The sequence below is a fragment of the Knufia obscura genome (assembly GCF_036327395.1).
Source record: "Knufia obscura strain CCFEE 5817 isolate CBS 148926 chromosome Unknown scaffold_1, whole genome shotgun sequence".
In the NCBI taxonomy this organism is placed as follows: Eukaryota; Fungi; Ascomycota; class Eurotiomycetes; order Chaetothyriales; family Trichomeriaceae; genus Knufia; species Knufia obscura.
The window spans coordinates 4335562-4351697 of NW_027042687.1; the positions used below are offsets into that span (position 1 = coordinate 4335562).

The 16136-nt window shown below is 50.8% G+C and overlaps 5 protein-coding genes and 1 non-coding gene across 6 annotated transcripts; 3 read left to right on the forward strand and 3 right to left on the reverse strand.

Moving 5' to 3' along the window:
- Positions 1–727: 727 nt before the first annotated feature.
- On the forward strand, positions 728–5793 carry KCS1 (inositol polyphosphate kinase kcs1; the record flags this gene model as incomplete). Its single annotated transcript, XM_064870083.1, has 2 exons — positions 728–802; positions 1801–5793. The coding sequence occupies 2 exons, from the start codon at positions 728–730 to the stop codon at positions 5791–5793; spliced, it is 4068 nt and encodes a 1355-aa protein (XP_064735580.1).
- Positions 5794–6994: 1201 nt separating this feature from the next.
- Positions 6995–7858, reverse strand: IDI1 (isopentenyl-diphosphate delta-isomerase idi1; the record flags this gene model as incomplete). Its single annotated transcript, XM_064870084.1, has 1 exon — positions 6995–7858. One exon carries the CDS (start codon positions 7856–7858, stop codon positions 6995–6997), a length of 864 nt encoding a protein of 287 aa, XP_064735581.1.
- A 319-nt stretch (positions 7859–8177) lies between these two features.
- On the reverse strand, positions 8178–8964 carry PMZ80_001642 (uncharacterized protein; the record flags this gene model as incomplete). Its single annotated transcript, XM_064870085.1, has 2 exons — positions 8178–8784; positions 8867–8964. 2 exons carry the CDS (start codon positions 8962–8964, stop codon positions 8178–8180), a joined length of 705 nt encoding a protein of 234 aa, XP_064735582.1.
- Positions 8965–9673: 709 nt separating this feature from the next.
- Positions 9674–11596, forward strand: PMZ80_001643 (uncharacterized protein; the record flags this gene model as incomplete). The annotated part of the gene is made up of 1 exon (XM_064870086.1): positions 9674–11596. One exon carries the CDS (start codon positions 9674–9676, stop codon positions 11594–11596), a length of 1923 nt encoding a protein of 640 aa, XP_064735583.1.
- Positions 11597–12482: 886 nt separating this feature from the next.
- On the forward strand, positions 12483–14203 carry PMZ80_001644 (uncharacterized protein; the record flags this gene model as incomplete). The annotated part of the gene is made up of 3 exons (XM_064870087.1): positions 12483–12946; positions 12995–13509; positions 13560–14203. 3 exons carry the CDS (start codon positions 12483–12485, stop codon positions 14201–14203), a joined length of 1623 nt encoding a protein of 540 aa, XP_064735584.1.
- A 1511-nt stretch (positions 14204–15714) lies between these two features.
- Positions 15715–15862, reverse strand: PMZ80_001645. Its single transcript has one exon. It is a non-coding gene; the product is annotated as a tRNA-Ile (tRNA).
- Positions 15863–16136: the final 274 nt, after the last annotated feature.

Below are 16136 nucleotides of genomic sequence, written 5' to 3' on the forward strand. Positions count from 1 at the left end.
AGTTGCAGAGTTTATTCAGTGGCACGTTGCACCTCTAGCAGAGAACATGATGGACAGAGCCGAGGCCCTCCTGAGACATTGCGGAGGACGATTTCTGAGATAGGAGGCTAGCACATCGATATGATACCCTTTCGTAAGCGTAGTTTCGTAAATTCTTAGAACAAGCCTTTAACTTGGTGCGATGGATCGTATACTCAAAGCATAAGAAGTTCGATCACGAACCTACTATGATCAACTTGAGCTTGTTGATGGCGAAGCTTAGAAATAGTGCAATGCCAAGCCAGTACAGGGTTAACTGAAAGCTACAAATGATGAAGACTGACGGCCTACCAACAATCAAGGTTCGAGGTATCGCCAGAGGACAAGCAATGCGTGCGTACCAGATCCTCCACAGCACTGACTTCCCCCCGCGACATCCTGTGAAACTGGGAAGCTGCTTGCATCGCAGCTGATGAGCTAATCGTGGAGATAGGAGTATGTCAAACTTCATGGGCTCTATGTGCTCTTGTACAGATACCTAGCGTGACAACGACCTTGATATCAGATAGACCGATGCACGGAAGCGACTGGGGGTATTCTTTCCCTTTCTGACTGTGAGGGGGCCATCCGATGGGAATCTTAGCAACTGCTGGAACCTGTTCACACCTACGGTGGCAGCACACACCACAATGTTGCCACAACCTTGGCTGATGGTCGGAGATTGTCGAGCTCTAGGGCGGACGTCGAGATGAAGCAGGACGAGGCCAAAGGGGTCAGGATCGAGCCTGTAGTCAATAGAAGCAATGCCACCCAGGTGACCCAAGTATGCATCCTCCTCACCGCACGTGCTCACGCTGTATGCGATTCTTGACGCATCCGGTAGGAAGGCAAATGCTCTAGAAGAACCAGGCTTCGCCGAAGTCGCCTCTTCCGACCCCTGCCGATCTCGAAGAATTTCCTACCGTTGCACACGATTCGGCAGATGGAGACACGTGCTCATGTTCGGGTCAGGGATTGGCAACCATCAAAGCGACAGGGTGGACAAGCGAAACTATCATCACCGCACTGACCACTATTTCCTGTCATTGTTCGAACCCAGAAGGATGAAACTATGCCCAAGAGAAGGACAACGAGGGCATCAGGAGGGAATTGAATGGTTGTTAAAATATTCATATGGAATACCCGCCTCGCCGCTACGCTGTTACCCGTCCCGAGAGACGGAAGCCGGAAAGTGCCAGTTTCAGGTGTCTGGCAGAGAATGCCGCTGAAATTCTACGCTGATTGGTGGAATAGCTAGTGTCCCATCGAGAGCTGGGAAGCAGGTGCAGGCTTTGATAAAGCCCTTCGTCGGTGACGTTGAGGCCCCAAAAGATGGAGATTTGGGGAAGGTGATTGGTCCAGTCTCCGCAGTATCGTTAGCTGCGCTGTTCGCCGCTGCCATCTTACACACATTCCTTCCATCTATCATACTCGTAAAATCAGAAAGGAAATTTACGAACCTTTCGGATAATACAAGAGTCTCGGAAGTGTACAGACCACAAGGGTCCTTATTCAAACTATCTTGGGACATACGACTTGGTGCCTGACCGCCATTCCATTGCGAGAACTAGTACACGACGTGCTTGCTTCTTTGGCTGATGCTTTTGCGTTGATCCAAACAGAAACCATCCAATCCGATTGTGCATATAGAGGGCGTGCCAACTCACCCCTGCCTCTCTTGTCTTTCCGCTGCTGGCATGCTCAATCCCGTTGATGAATCGCCCTTCCGGATCTACGCCCGCGCAGAGCTTGCGCCATGAGCCTAGGGCTAACAACGCACAGCATGAACCCGCTACCGCTACCGCTACTGCGAATTCTCAAGTTTCAGATTCTTCTGTCAAGTCGCAGTGTCAGCCTCAAAACTTTACAAAGCTGAGCCCGTCCAACGACTCATCAGAATGGAAGCAAAAGTACAATAACACTAGGCCGTCACACAGTCTGCAGAGGGCTAGTAGTGGACCTGTGTCTCCCTTATCTACGGAACCAGTCAACGTCGGTATTGATCACGATGGAAGGACTCAGCTAAAGCAGTATCCTGCGTCGAGGGAAGCCACGGTGGGCAACCCGCAGGAAGGCGCACCTCAGACCGTGACTGCCACCAGAACACCGGGAGCTCCCAGCACGATACAAGCACCACTTTCACGGAGCAGTCTCAAGAAAATCCCAGAAGCACAATTTTCATTATCATCAGAGGAATATACGTCGCCGCTTCCTTCACCTTCCGCCAGAAGACCTACTCCATCACACCCTCCTTCTCAAGCACAGTCACGGTCGAGGCCTGGCCTAGGCGGTCAAACTGGTGGGATACGCAGAATACAGTCCACGGGCCATACATGGGTAGAGAAGTATCATATCAGTGTTCCACGAGCTATGAAGCAACAGCAAGAGCAAGAGAATGGCGCGAACAATACTGAACATGCAGGCAGAGAGTCCACCTCCGCCATTATTGACGATGATCATCCCCTTGACCTTTCGATCGACCGGGCGGGTGCCATGAAGGAGGCCATGCAGCAAGGCAGGAAATCCGAGCGCAGCGTCAGTCGAGGCAGGACACAGTTAGAGAAAAGCATCGAGGCCACGGTGAAGAAGCCCGAGACCACTGGCCAGGTTCGCAGTCGGAAAGCCAGTCATATGATGGGCATATTCGATGCGCGCTCAGATGTTAGTCGAAAGATAGATCGCAGCCAAGATACTGAACGCAAGGTCGATATATCCACTTCCCGCGGTGGCCCTGATAGTCCTGCTTCCCCGTCTTTCAGGTTGGGTTCGAGTTCAGACTACTTTGCGAAGCCATCGTCTGTTACGGGGAGTTCTTCAGGCTTGATAACCCCAACTGAAGAGCCAGAAGACTATTCTCCAGATGCACTCCCTCGATATGAGGACACTTTAGCACAGTACGAGAATACTCCACGGTCTTCTATCCCATCAGCTCTTCTACAGGAGATTAGGGCTCATTCAGAGAGCAGACCTAATGTTTTTCGGAGTAAAGCCTCCACACCAGGTGTGCCGCTATCTCAGGAGCCGCACCTGGAGATCGACGAACCAAAACCATCTGCTCACGATGAGGACGAGGAGCACATATCTGCTGCTGTCTACTACCCTCACGAGGGCCCTTCAGCTGATGAGATTGAAGGGTTCGACTACCCTGAAGACGCTGCCGGAAAACCTCAATCAAGACCGAGTACTGATTCGTTACACCCTGGTGCAGCAGAAGAAGTTCTAGTCGAGGAAAAAGTCGAACCACGAGATGAGCACATCGACATTTCTGTCGAGTCGAAATACGAGAAGAAAGTTTTCCATGGTACTCTCAAGGCAGCCGAGAGGGAAGAAATACTGGAAGAGGAAGAAGTTGAGGATGACGCACAAACACCACGTATGCCCCCAATCGATGAAAAGGCTAAGAGACCTTCGTTACCATCAGAATCAGAACTTGGGTCCAGTGATGACCTTGCAGATACAAGTCAGACCGATGACGCAATATCAGCTCCGATGGCTAAGAAAGAAGCACTTTCAAAAAGAGATCGAGCACGGAATGGTACCGTAGCCAAACCAAAGACAGCAGTGACCCTTGCTCCGTATAAGCATCAAGTTGGCGGTCACTCGACTATCTTTCGCTTCTCAAGAAGAGCTGTGTGCAAGCAATTGAACAACAGAGAGAATGAGTTCTACGAGCGCGTTGAACAGCTACACCCTGATATGCTCAAATTCATGCCAAGGTATATTGGTGTGCTCAATGTCACCTTTTCGAAAAAGCCGAAGCAGTCTCAAGGGATTACAGGCGCAGAAGAAAATGGTGCAGTTGAGAATCACAAGGATGACAAAACCGCTGAGGACAAAGTACAAAAGATGGCAAATGGTCACAGAGAAGAGGAGCAAAAAAGCAACAGTCAATCGCAGCCACGAATTGTCAGTCATTCTCAGCAGACCGACTCAATACCCCAAGTTCTGCTTGACCAGAATCGACATCTTCTGCAGAGCGAGTACTTTGGTCTCCCACAGCGACCGAAGAGTGCAGACCCCACCCATTTCCGCCAACGAAGCTTCAATTACGGCAAAGCGGATCCTGGACCAAGTCCTCTCCAACAATCAACTAACGGCTTGTCGCGACCTGGCATGCCGGGTCACACAGGAAGCTATCCATGGGGCATATCCTCAATCAATGACCAGCTCAAGGCCAAGGTCTTGAAAGAGGTCTTTGGCGGCATGCCGAACATAAACGTTGTGCACCGGCACAATCGACATAGTCATGCGCACGCATCAACCGCGAATTCAAACTCGTACCCTTCTCGCAAGGAGCCCGAAGGGAAAAGACGAGCAAATCTCTCGATGAGTACCTTCAGCGACATGCAAATACAACCCGAAGATCAACCTCGACGCTCGACATACCATGCCATAGAGCAGGTTGCACCAGAGCTTGATGAACAGAAAGATGAAAAGAATGCACTTCTTGATCTCTCTTCAGGACTTACACCGAAATACTCGTCTTCAGCTAAAGACTACGGCAATGGTCTGAGTAGAGTTCACACCACTGACAGTGCTGAAACAGAGCCACTTCCAGAAGGTAGCAGATCAGGGCTTCGAAGGCGTCATTCTGGTATGGGCCTACGAAGACGACGGAAATCAGTTACTGGTTCTGAGAAGGTCGACCTCGAGTATTTCGAAGACGAAGCTCTCAGCGGGATGCGGGACCCTGAGGTATTCGCTATGGACGAAGACCAAAACAATGCAGCTCCTCAGCCGCCCGAGCAGCAACCTACGAATGGGAATGGCACATATTCTGCAACCGTGGATGAAAGTGTAGGCGGTAACCAGAAAAGAGTATCGATAAGAGATCCAAGCGATGCAAGCGAAGACAGTACGACCGACCAGCTCGCCGAGGACGTTTTCCCCGTTAACCCCAAAGAAGCACAGAGCGTTACACCAGGCCAAAGAAACGCGTTTTTCATTCTTCTCGAAGATCTTACAGCAGGCATGGGTCGGCCATGCGTGCTCGATCTCAAAATGGGCACACGCCAGTACGGCATTGACGCCACAGAGAAGAAAGTCGCTTCGCAGCGAGAGAAGTGTGCCGACACAACTTCTCAGCAACTTGGTGTACGCATCTGTGGCATGCAATCGTGGGACCGTGTCCACCAAGAAGCTCATTACGAGGACAAGTACTTTGGGCGACGACTCCGCGCTGGCAAACCGTTCCGCAAAGCTTTGACTAGGTTTCTCTTTGACGGAACGAACTATGACAGTGTTGCGAAGCACATCCCTGCTATCCTACACAAATTGGGCAAGCTGGAAAGTATGGTGAGAAGACTACCTGGATATCGGTTCTATGCCAGCTCTCTACTGATGTACTATGATGCTGAGCCTGAGAAGAGCAGAGAGTACACCGAGGCGGAGAAGAATGGGATCGACCTAGTGAAGCAGAAGAAGGCTGAAGACAAAGTGTGGCCACAACCAATCGAGATCAAACTTGTAGATTTTGCCAATTGCGTCACTTCAGAGGACCCCATACCGGAAGGCGCGAAGGCACCACCACATAACCCGCAGGACATTGATCGTGGTTACTTGCGCGGTCTAAGGACCTTGAAGTATTACTTCGGGAGGATTCTGAAGGACATTGAAAGTGGGGACTATGAGAATCAGCCTGAGGAGGCAGCGAAGTGGTTTGTGGAGGAACCAGAAGGGGAGGAGCAGCCATTGCCGACAACCGAAACTGAGTCGGAGAGCGATTATGTTCCCGCGAACCTGGAAGATGAGGAGGATGGCAATGTTAGCTTATGATGAGCGGCGGTGATTATACGGAGCTTCCGAACATTGGAAAGCCGATGTACAGAATACGATACATGGGGTTGAGGCGATCATTCATAGCGGATTCCCCCAAGGCATGCTTATGAATTTGCGACGAGGCGACGTACGGCGAATATGGAGTTAGGATTTGGTTATGGTGAGGCCGAGGGATCGTATAGACAATGTGCGTACAACTGTTGTTTGTGACAGCAGAATTGGAGCATAAGAGTTATGCTCTCAATACAATCGACCTTGAACAAAGCTGCTGATGCAAGATGCCCCACTCATTATACAGTCTCGTTGATGCGCGGTGGATGTTCACTACTTAACTTACACCCAGTTCTATCAAGTCATTCGCATACGTTGTGTACATGGAGTGCACGTCGCTGTCGGCCTCGCCGACTCTCGTGCAGATTCTCTTCGCGCGTTCTGCACCCTTGCGCAAAGACTCTCAGATGCCAATAGTACCCAGTGAATATCTGGTACCACAGCAGCTCAATCACCACATGCACCAGAACTAAGTACTTCAGTATCCATCACTCACAGCTCAGCACGAGCATTGGGTCCGTTTTTCTTAACTATCAGACGGCCGCAATGACGCGCGCTGCATCGACGACCTGCCAACGAGGTTCTCCTCGTGGTCTTCCGCGAAGTCGTGCACGTAGACAGCCCCGGCTCCTCCGTCTTCAAAACAAGCTGAAGCTGGCCTGACAGCGGTGATCCAATTTCCACTCTTCTACCAGTCTCTATCCTGCTGTGGGCTGGTTCCTTGTGAGCTCTTTCTGTTTCGAGCATACAGATTTGGTCTTGTAGCGAAAAAGTGGAAGATGACGGGCCACTGCGTGTCCTTACAAGAGAAGAGCGATCTGGGGGAGTAGATTGGACAAAGACTGGGAGAAATGGGATGGTAGAAGATCTTCTTGGATGTGACGGCGAGGATGACTAACTGACTAGGACCAACTGTGTGTCAGAGGCTTCATTCGATAATCAGTCAGTTACTCGGGTTCCGAAGCGTGGCGAGAACGAGAGACTGACAGGCGTTTGTTCGATTGGCGAGGGTTGAATATAGTTTATCTGTGATATTGTGCTCCATCCGAAACTACTGTATCAGCTGTTCTTGAGTCTGCTAAGAACGCAACGACAATGAATATGCTGAGGTGAAATGTTTTGTCCTCGGGTAACGTCCATACGCACGCTACATCCTCCTAATCTGCTCTTCACCCGTGAACTTGGCCAGATCTCCCTTCTCAAGCGCCTCCCACCATTTATACAGCATGCTCTCACATATCAGCTTGAACCACGGCGTGTACTTCAGATCTTGATCCTTCCCCGACTGCGTTTCCACATCATGAAACATCTGCTTCAACTCATCTAGACTCACCCACCTCACGTCCTTGACCTCGTTTACATTCACATCTAGCTCCGGATCGGCCTCAATAAACAGTATGTAGTCGATCTCATGCTCGCCCCACTTCCCATCACTAGGCGCAAGGTAGTGTATCCGTGTCAGGTAGTCGAATTTCTCAATCGGGACGTATTTCGCCGGTATGCCCAGCTCATGGTCTAACTTTCGTATCGCGGCTCGTTTCGCGCCCTCGACATTGCTGATTAGATCGCCCAACCCCGTCTCAGACGGGTGCGCAAGCGGATGCGAACAGCATGTATTCGTCCACATATCAGGGAATGTGATCTTCTCTGTTGCGCGTTGTTGAAGTAACAGCTTATGGGTTTTGGGGTGGAAGAGGAATGTGCTAAATGCGCGGTGTAACAAGCCCTTGTTTATATTGGACATAAGGTGGCAGTCTTTTTTCGAGGCTGTGCCGATTGCGTTGTCGGAGGCGTCGAGGACTATGCAGACTTCGTCCATTAGGCGGATTTGTTCAGTGTCGTAGCCGGCGAGCTCGTCGTTTATGCTGTCATTCTGGGTGGTGCCATTGCTGGTGGATGTGGTGTGGGTTGGAGGCAGGTCTGCGCCGATGAGGCGGGTGTGTACTTCGGGGAAGAGGCTTGTGACGTTTTCGGCGGTGATTGTTTGGGTTTGGGTTTGTGTTGTCGACATTGTGATGGTGGTGTTTTAGGCTTTGAAGGAGCGACGATGGGTGAGTAAAAGCTTTTGAGCAATGTAGAAGTGAGAAGAGCTGGAAGGTACGAAGAGACCACGCCTGCCCCTCGGGTTGCGCAGGGATCGGTGGGAAGATAATTTTCTGGTCTGGTCCGCCCCGGACTTGCAGATCGTTACGCTAGTGAACTTTGCACGGCAGGGGTGTTGTCGCCTATTGAGCGAATCACGAGCAGGTCTCAAGTGAAAGACAAAAGAGTCGGAAGGGCGTCCACAGGGACGATTACTGTAATGATATCTACAGATGCTCGGAAGTGTGTCAGATCTGTAGTGACAATCCAACCATCTCTGGGCCTGACGCTCCATGACCACCCACATCTGCTAGCAACCTCAATATCTCCTCCCGGACAGATTGAGTTGAACCAGCACCAGCAACAGCATGATTGCCAGGTACGATAGGCACATCACCCCGGGCACTCGCCGTATCATCTGTCCTGTTTTGCCGCTGTGCCTCGGCAGTGAGGAACACTCCACATGCAGCAATAATGGCACAAGCCACAACTCCAAACACGACCTGGGTCTTCAGACCACTTTGGACGAGTGCTGCCTTTCTCGCATACTTTGCCACAGTCCTAATGTAGTTTGCAAAGCCAGCCGCGAGACATGCCAGTGCAAGGAGCCAGAAAATGATTCCGAGAGGGTGAGATATGTTCTCCTCCAAAGCAGTGGGTTGATGCTTCAAGTGGAAATTGATGAAGATGGCGACTGAAACGATTGCTAGGTAGACGGCTAAACGGAGGTAAGAGAGGTATGTCCTCTCATTTGCTGCGTGGTCTCGCGCGTCTGAGGATGTGTTTGGAAATAATAGTGGTGCGTAGAACGGCTGGGTTAAGAATAGCTTCAGTGCATTTGTTGGTGCGTCGGTCCTGGTTGAATCAATGGTTTAGCTCATTTTCTGATATCTTCCTGTATCCCCTATCGAGCGTATTCGAGTGGCAGTTGACTTACTCGTTGACAATGATAGCCTTTCTAAATGGGTTGTAGAAGAAATGATAGTCCTCCTCGTCCCCCACCCGAGTCTGCGGAGCTGGAGCCAACCCAGCCATGTCTTTGGTCGACTGGTCAGAGACAAAGTTCACGCGAGCTATCCAACCGAGAAGACGGGAGAGCAGAAGTGCTGGCCCGCTCAATACTCTGATGGTAACCAGTTCTGCCAGACACTGGATTATTGCTCAAGTGATACGAAGCGAACAGTCATGAGCTAGAACGACCGTGGGGTGCTAAGGTTATTCGAGGCCTACACAAGCTCAATACTGTTGTAGCACCATATGCCGACTTCACTAACGATGTGTGAGTCTCTAATATGCAGAATATGTCCATTCCGAGGTCGATGTCTTGGCTTCGACAATTAGTGAAGGTAGGCAGCTTACCCGAGCTCGCCGAGAAGATCTTCCGAATTATCGGCTAGGGTACCCTAATAGGGACAACCCAAGCGAGAGGCACCAGCAGGAGATAAGCGTAGCTTTGGCTGCGAAGGTTTGCTTCCATTCATAAAATACGATGCGATGATCGTTGGTGTGCAATGCCATTGCTAAAGGTGAGCTTTCTGCTGTGCTCTGACTCGATTCTAATGCTGTTGGACAACCTTGACCACTCTCGCAACCACGTCTCAGTGTACTAGTACTCTTAGTATACAGCATACGGACTTGCCAAAAACAACAGATTAACGACACATGTACTTGCAAACGTTGAGCTGATGATTGACCTTGCTTCCGTTCAACTTCACGGGTACACCCAGACCTCTGAGCTGCCAATATGCCCACTCCAGCCCGCGCCATCGAAACAGCCTCTTCCACCATCCGTCGTACCACGTCCCGAACCCTGGCCCAGTCCCTTCCGAATACGTCTGAATTGGCAGAGGCTTCACTAGCTCGTGATATAGAAGAGTGTTCCGACGATGGAGCTCTTGAGACGGAATCCGACGAGAGCGATTCCGAAACCTCCACGTTGAGGCCATCAACGTCAGCCCCAAACCATGGCTTTGTTGGCTCGTATCGCAGACCTAGCTTCGCCGGCGCGGGGAACAGGGGCATATTCTATTCACGAGGCAATCGGGACAAAGTCACAAAAGAAGAGCGACAACGCGCCCTGGAAGAAGAGCGCAGCCTGCTTCGGGACAACCAGATCATTCCACCAAAGCACCCCGATGGCAAGAGGTCTAAGTTTGGCATACCATTTGCCGCCGACCAGGACGGCCGCCGCGCAAGTGAATCATCACCTCTCCTAGGAGCAGACCCAAGCCTTCCCTACGGTGGCCAGGACGACCCAAAGCAAATATCCCAGAAATGGGACGAAGCGGTTGCCGCACACAAGATACACACCACCTGGCAGCGAGAGGCCAAGGTCGTTGCGAAGTACTCATTGCCGTTGATGATCACCTTCTTGCTACAATACTCCCTCACAGTCGCCTCGATATTCACGGTTGGTCATATTGGCACAGCTGAACTTGGTGCGGTCAGCCTTGCAAGTATGTCAGCTAACATCACTGGATATGCCATTTACCAAGGTCTCGCCACAAGTCTCGATACGCTGTGTGCTCAAGCATATGGATCTGGTCGTAAGAAACTGGTCGGCCTGCAAATGCAGCGCATGATATATTTCCTATGGCTACTCACACTTCCAATCGGGATAATATGGCTTTCAGCCGACAAGATCCTTATGGCCATTGTGCCGGAGCGGGAGATAGCTCATCTGGCAGGAATGTACCTCAAGATCGTCTTGGCAGGCGCGCCAGGCTATGCAGCTTTCGAAGCAGGAAAACGGTACGTGCAAGCACAAGGTCTATTCTCGGCCAGCTTGTACGTTCTGCTATTTTGCGCACCTTTCAATGCTTTCATGCATTGGCTCTTTGTCTGGCATCTGAACATGGGCTTCAAGGGGGCGCCGCTTGCTGTTGCCATTACTGATAACCTGCTTGCTCTCGGACTGTTCATCTACGTGAGATTCTTCAGTAAGTCTGGTATGTCCTGTTGGAATGGTTTCACCCGAAAAGCGCTTGCAAATTGGCTGCCCATGATCAAGCTAGCACTTCCCGGTGTGGTCATGGTGGAAGCGGAAATGGTTGCCTTCGAAGTACTGACATTTGCTGCATCCTTCTTTGGTACTACTGCACTGGCGGCGCAGAGTGTGATCTCGACACTTACGGCTATTACGTACCAGATCCCTTTTCCACTCAGCATCGCCGGCAGCACACGAGTTGCGAACTTGATTGGAGCGACCCTAGCCGATGCCGCGAGGGTAAGCACACGAGTCACATTTACAGCAGCTGTTCTGATCGGCATCATGAATCTCACACTTCTCAGCGCCCTGAAGGAACATCTCCCACGTCTATTTACCTCCAATCCAGAAGTCATCCAGATCGTGTCAGATATCCTGCCTCTTTGTGCGGCGTTCCAATTATTCGATGCTTTAGCAGCCAACTGCAATGGAATTCTGAGAGGTCTAGGCGAACAGGAATTTGGCGGCTATGTTCAATTGTTTTGCTACTATGTCATTGCTCTGCCAATAAGTTTTGGCACTGCTTTTGGCCTAGGTTGGGAACTTTGGGGTCTGTGGACTGGTGTTGCGATCGGGATGGGTATAGTAACTGCCATCGAGTTCATTTACCTGTATAGGTTCCTAGACTGGAACCGGAGTGTGGAGCATGCCAGGCTTAGAAATGATGCTGAAGGCGGGTAGCATTTAGAGAACGATTGAAATGCACTGCTTCACTATTCTATTCACATCTCCAATCTATAGCCCGAGAACATCAAGTCTGCCCCTGCCTCTATTGTTCACATCAGCTACAACTTCGCATGTGAAGAGCTGTTAAGCCTTTGCATATGAGGAAGTCCGCCGCAGCCTTGATAAACGTCTCGTACACCAAGTGGCCCCAATAACTTCAAAGGTGTTCATTGCGAGACGTCGACTGCGTCTATTACCATTCCTCGCTACGACGGGGGATGTACTGCTTAGAAATCTACCAGTGCGGTAGCTTCCATCGCCTACCGAGATTATTGGCTTGGTCACCTTCAATGGTTGCCAAGCCGTTCACAAGTACAACCCTACTACCCAGGTGCAAAGCTTGGCGGCAATAGAGGGTTTAACGTTAATCCGGGGCCATCGTTTAGCACCAGGACTTCCCCGCTACCGACAGCTTATCTGAGCCGCAACTTGGTCTGCCTTATCTTGAGCTTCTCAACAGTAGCATGTCATCCTCCAATGAGCTATGTCAAGCTCGTGATAAGATAGCGCTGAGTCTACTCCAGCTTCTGCATCGTCTCAATTACCACCTAAGCCAGCCGACGGCGTCCTCCAAAAGCAGCTTTATCTCTTCTAGTCCGCCGCGTTCAGCCGTTGCAGCGTTTACCGTACAGTAGATAACGTGGGAGGGCTGGGGTATTTCCATGCCGAAGGATCAGCGGGATGTGACATTCGGTTATGTCTTAGTGCTACCAACGATCAGCGTTACATGCGAAGGCACATATTCGAAATGCTACATACTCCCCTCTTATATTGCTCCTGCTTCCTACCCAGACCACACAACTTTGAAGGTGGCAGGCTTCGGCGCGTCTGAACCTTCACCATGGCTGACAAAAGATCATCCACTCAATCGTCCGACCCCGAAATACTGAAGGACGCCAAAGTCCTCACCACCTCAGCCACAAACGATTCCACCATCAAAGCAGCACAAGATGGTATCGTCCTTGAAGACCCAGTCACTGGCAAAGTCCGCAAGGTCTCTGCAAACTTCTCCATCGACAAGGAGGCCGAAAAGAGACTTGTCTGGAAGTTCGACATTCGCATCCTGCCTACGCTGGCCTTCATGTACCTTTGCAATGCCCTCGACAAAGGCAATCTTGGTAATGCGAAGACAGCAGGCCTGGAGGATACCCTCAAGCTGAAGTCGAACCAGTACAACATTTTGCTGAGTATCTTCTTCGTTCCTTACGTGGTGACTGCTCCGTTCTTGGCCATGGCTGGCAAGAAGTATGGGCCAAGTCGAGTGCTGCCACTCATGATGTTTACATTCGGCTTCATGACTTTGATGTAAGGATACCTTCTCACGATAACGAGCTCCGACTGACACATCCACAGGACCGTCGCAGCCATGAACTTTGGTGGCCTCTTCGCTCTTCGGTGGTTCCTTGGCATGGCTGAAAGGTATTCTTCCACTCTAATAAACCTACCATCACTATACCTAACGTCTTCGTCTTCATTCAGCGCCTTCTTCCCCCTCGTGATCTACTACCAAACCACATTCTACCGCCGAGGAGAACTCGCCCGCCGCCTAGCAATCTTCTACGCCGCATCAAACATCGCCAACGCCTTCTCCGGTCTCCTCTCCTACGGCGTCTTCCACATCAACAACACAAGCCTCGCAAGCTGGCGCTACCTCTTCATAATCGAAGGCAGCGTAACAGTACTCTTCGCCATCTTCGCCTACTGGTACCTCCCCTTCAGCGCCGCCACAGCCAAATTCCTCACCGAGGATGAGAAGCGCCTTGCCTTCTACCGGATGCAAATGGACTCATCGTCCGTCGTGAACGAAAAGTTCGATTTCAAGGACGCTGTCAAGATCTTCAAACACCCCACCAGCTGGATCATCCTATGTAGGTATACTCCACTGCCCTGCCCTTCATCACTGACAACAATCCCCCAGGCATCGAAATGACCCTCGGCGTCCCCCTCCAATCCGTCGCCCTCTACCTCCCCCCCATAATCAAACGCTTCGGCTGGTCCACCGTAAAAACAAACCTCTACACCGTCGCCCCCAATGTCACCGGCGCAGCCATGCTCCTCCTCCTCGCCTTCACAAGCGACTACACCCGCCTACGCTTCCCCTTCGTCGCCCTCGGCTTCGCATTCACAATGACAGGCTTCATCATCTTCGCGTGCGTCAACGTTACAACCCAACTCAACGTGGCCTACTTCGCGTGCTTCATGATGACATGGGGCACATCCGCACCCAGCGTGATTCTCGACACCTGGTTCAACAATAACATCGCGAATGAGAATCAGCGCGTTATGCTCACGAGTGTGGGTGTGCCGGTTGCGAATTTGATGGGGGTGGTGAGTAGTAATATTTTCCGGCCGGAGGATGCGCCGAAGTACTTCCCTGCGTTGATTACGACGGCGGCGTTTGGGGGGTGTGGGTGTTTGTTGACGCTTGGTTTGGGGACTTTTATGATTTGGGATAATAAGCGAAGGGATAGACGGGAGGGGAAGAAGGTCAGGGCGAGGGATATTCCGACTGAGATGATGAGGAATGGGCCGGCGGATGCGAGTTATCGGTGGTTTTTGTAGGGGATGAAGATTTGGTTGTGGAGTGTGATCAGCGGAGTGAGTGAGTGCTGATATGAAGCGGCGGAAGTGATAGCGAGACGAACGTCTTCTGATGTTGGAGAGTACTCGATTCTAACGATCTATGGATCCTCGCAGCTTGGTCGTCGATAGAACGGGGACTGAGCGACACATTCGGGGACGATGAACATAGCTATGCTCTTGCCTGACTCTTGTTGTACCATCGTCCAGTCCTGTTGGCTAGCTGGTGAATTGGCCCTCGACATGCATTTTTGTTTCTGTGATGCTGCTCATACAGCAATACTCGGCTCTCGTAAGCACGTTGGGGCACCCCCGTGTCCCTTCGACGTCTAGTGTATCATTTTATCTAAAGCGTGCCACCGTTGGGGTCCTTCGGATGCTGTACACTCTCCTCTTCCCACTGCGACCTGTCTCTTCTACCAGGCCTCTTGTTACTCCAAAGAGCAAGCCGATACGTCTTTTACCTAATTCCAAACCCACTATTGCCACTCGTACCATACTCTTCGGCTCCTTTCCAACATTCCGTGCTCTAGAAAGTCCAGCTGCAAACGTGCATATGTCTTCGTGCCTAATCGGCATGCATACTGTGCGAAGTAGACCTACCTAAAGATGGCAAATAGCCGCAGCAAGGCAGTTCAATGCTATTTGTGATATGTAGGAAAATTGATGCTCTCAAGACATCGTCGTATAAAATTACTGAACACGGACGTGTGCTACTCATGCTGCCGTTATCGGTAATAAAGTTGACGGCACGGATCTTATGTGGCAGTTGGCCACATTGGCACGAAGGCGTTCCTATAGGTCAACATAGAACAATACGAGAGGGTATGTGACCGACTATGACATTCGTCAAAGGCAATGTAGATGAGGTGGTGGTGGTCATCAGCCTGGGGTTACAGGCCCTATCGTGCCCAAGCATAGGGAGCGGACTTCGCCGTTGTCACCTGTTGCTGCTACAGTCGTCGAAGCATGTTGCGCGAGTACAGTAGACTGCATAAGTTACTCTACCAAGTCGTATCGAACAACTTGACCATTGGTGAGAACAGTGACAAGCTTAAATTCGGCTTTCTATCTCTAAACCTACGGGATATCAGACAGCAGTTCGTGTCTGCTCGAGCAACTGTGAGCGAACAAATCATTCGTCGCCGTGGCCTGCTCAAATTTGGAGCGGAAGAATCCTTATTTGTAATGAGAGGAATACTAGGCAAGAAGGAAGACTCAAGAGCCATCGACTTTGGAGTTCCTTCTGACGAGCGGCAGCAAAAGAATATTCGCAATATTCATAGTATGAACAAGAATGAACGAGGAAGGGCAAGAGATCGTAAACCATGGCTTAGGGTATGTGACGCTCTTCTCCGGGCTAGCCTCGTGGCCTCGGTGCAATTTTCGCTCCGCACAACAGGTTATGACCCCCTGTCGAGCAAAAACATGAATCGAGCATATCTCAACCATTTCTCAACAGAAATTGCTCTAACAACGTGCAAAAAGAATAATGATTCGACCCGGACTTGAACCGGAGACCTTCTGCGTATGACAGATGCTCGATGAGCTTGTGTTAAGCAGACCTGAGGTTTGTTAGACATTTTCATGTCAAGATGGATGAAATTGAGCTTACGTGATAACCAACTACACCATCAAACCGTGAATGGAACTGTTTAAGCTCCTGCTTATTTGTGGTTACTGATTTGTGTAATATAGCATATGTATAACCAAAATGTTTGGGAACCACACTGGACACGATGGCAATATCGCGTGAGAAATTGTGGGAAAGAACTCCGAGAACGGCAGGCATGAGGGGCAGCAATCCCCGCCTTCCACGCACAACTGGGCTTCACCGACAGGCTATGCTACGAACCCGGCAGTTGAAGGACAGGGTCGTGCGAATACGAAGGCTGGTAGTGAAACTTGGGAAAAT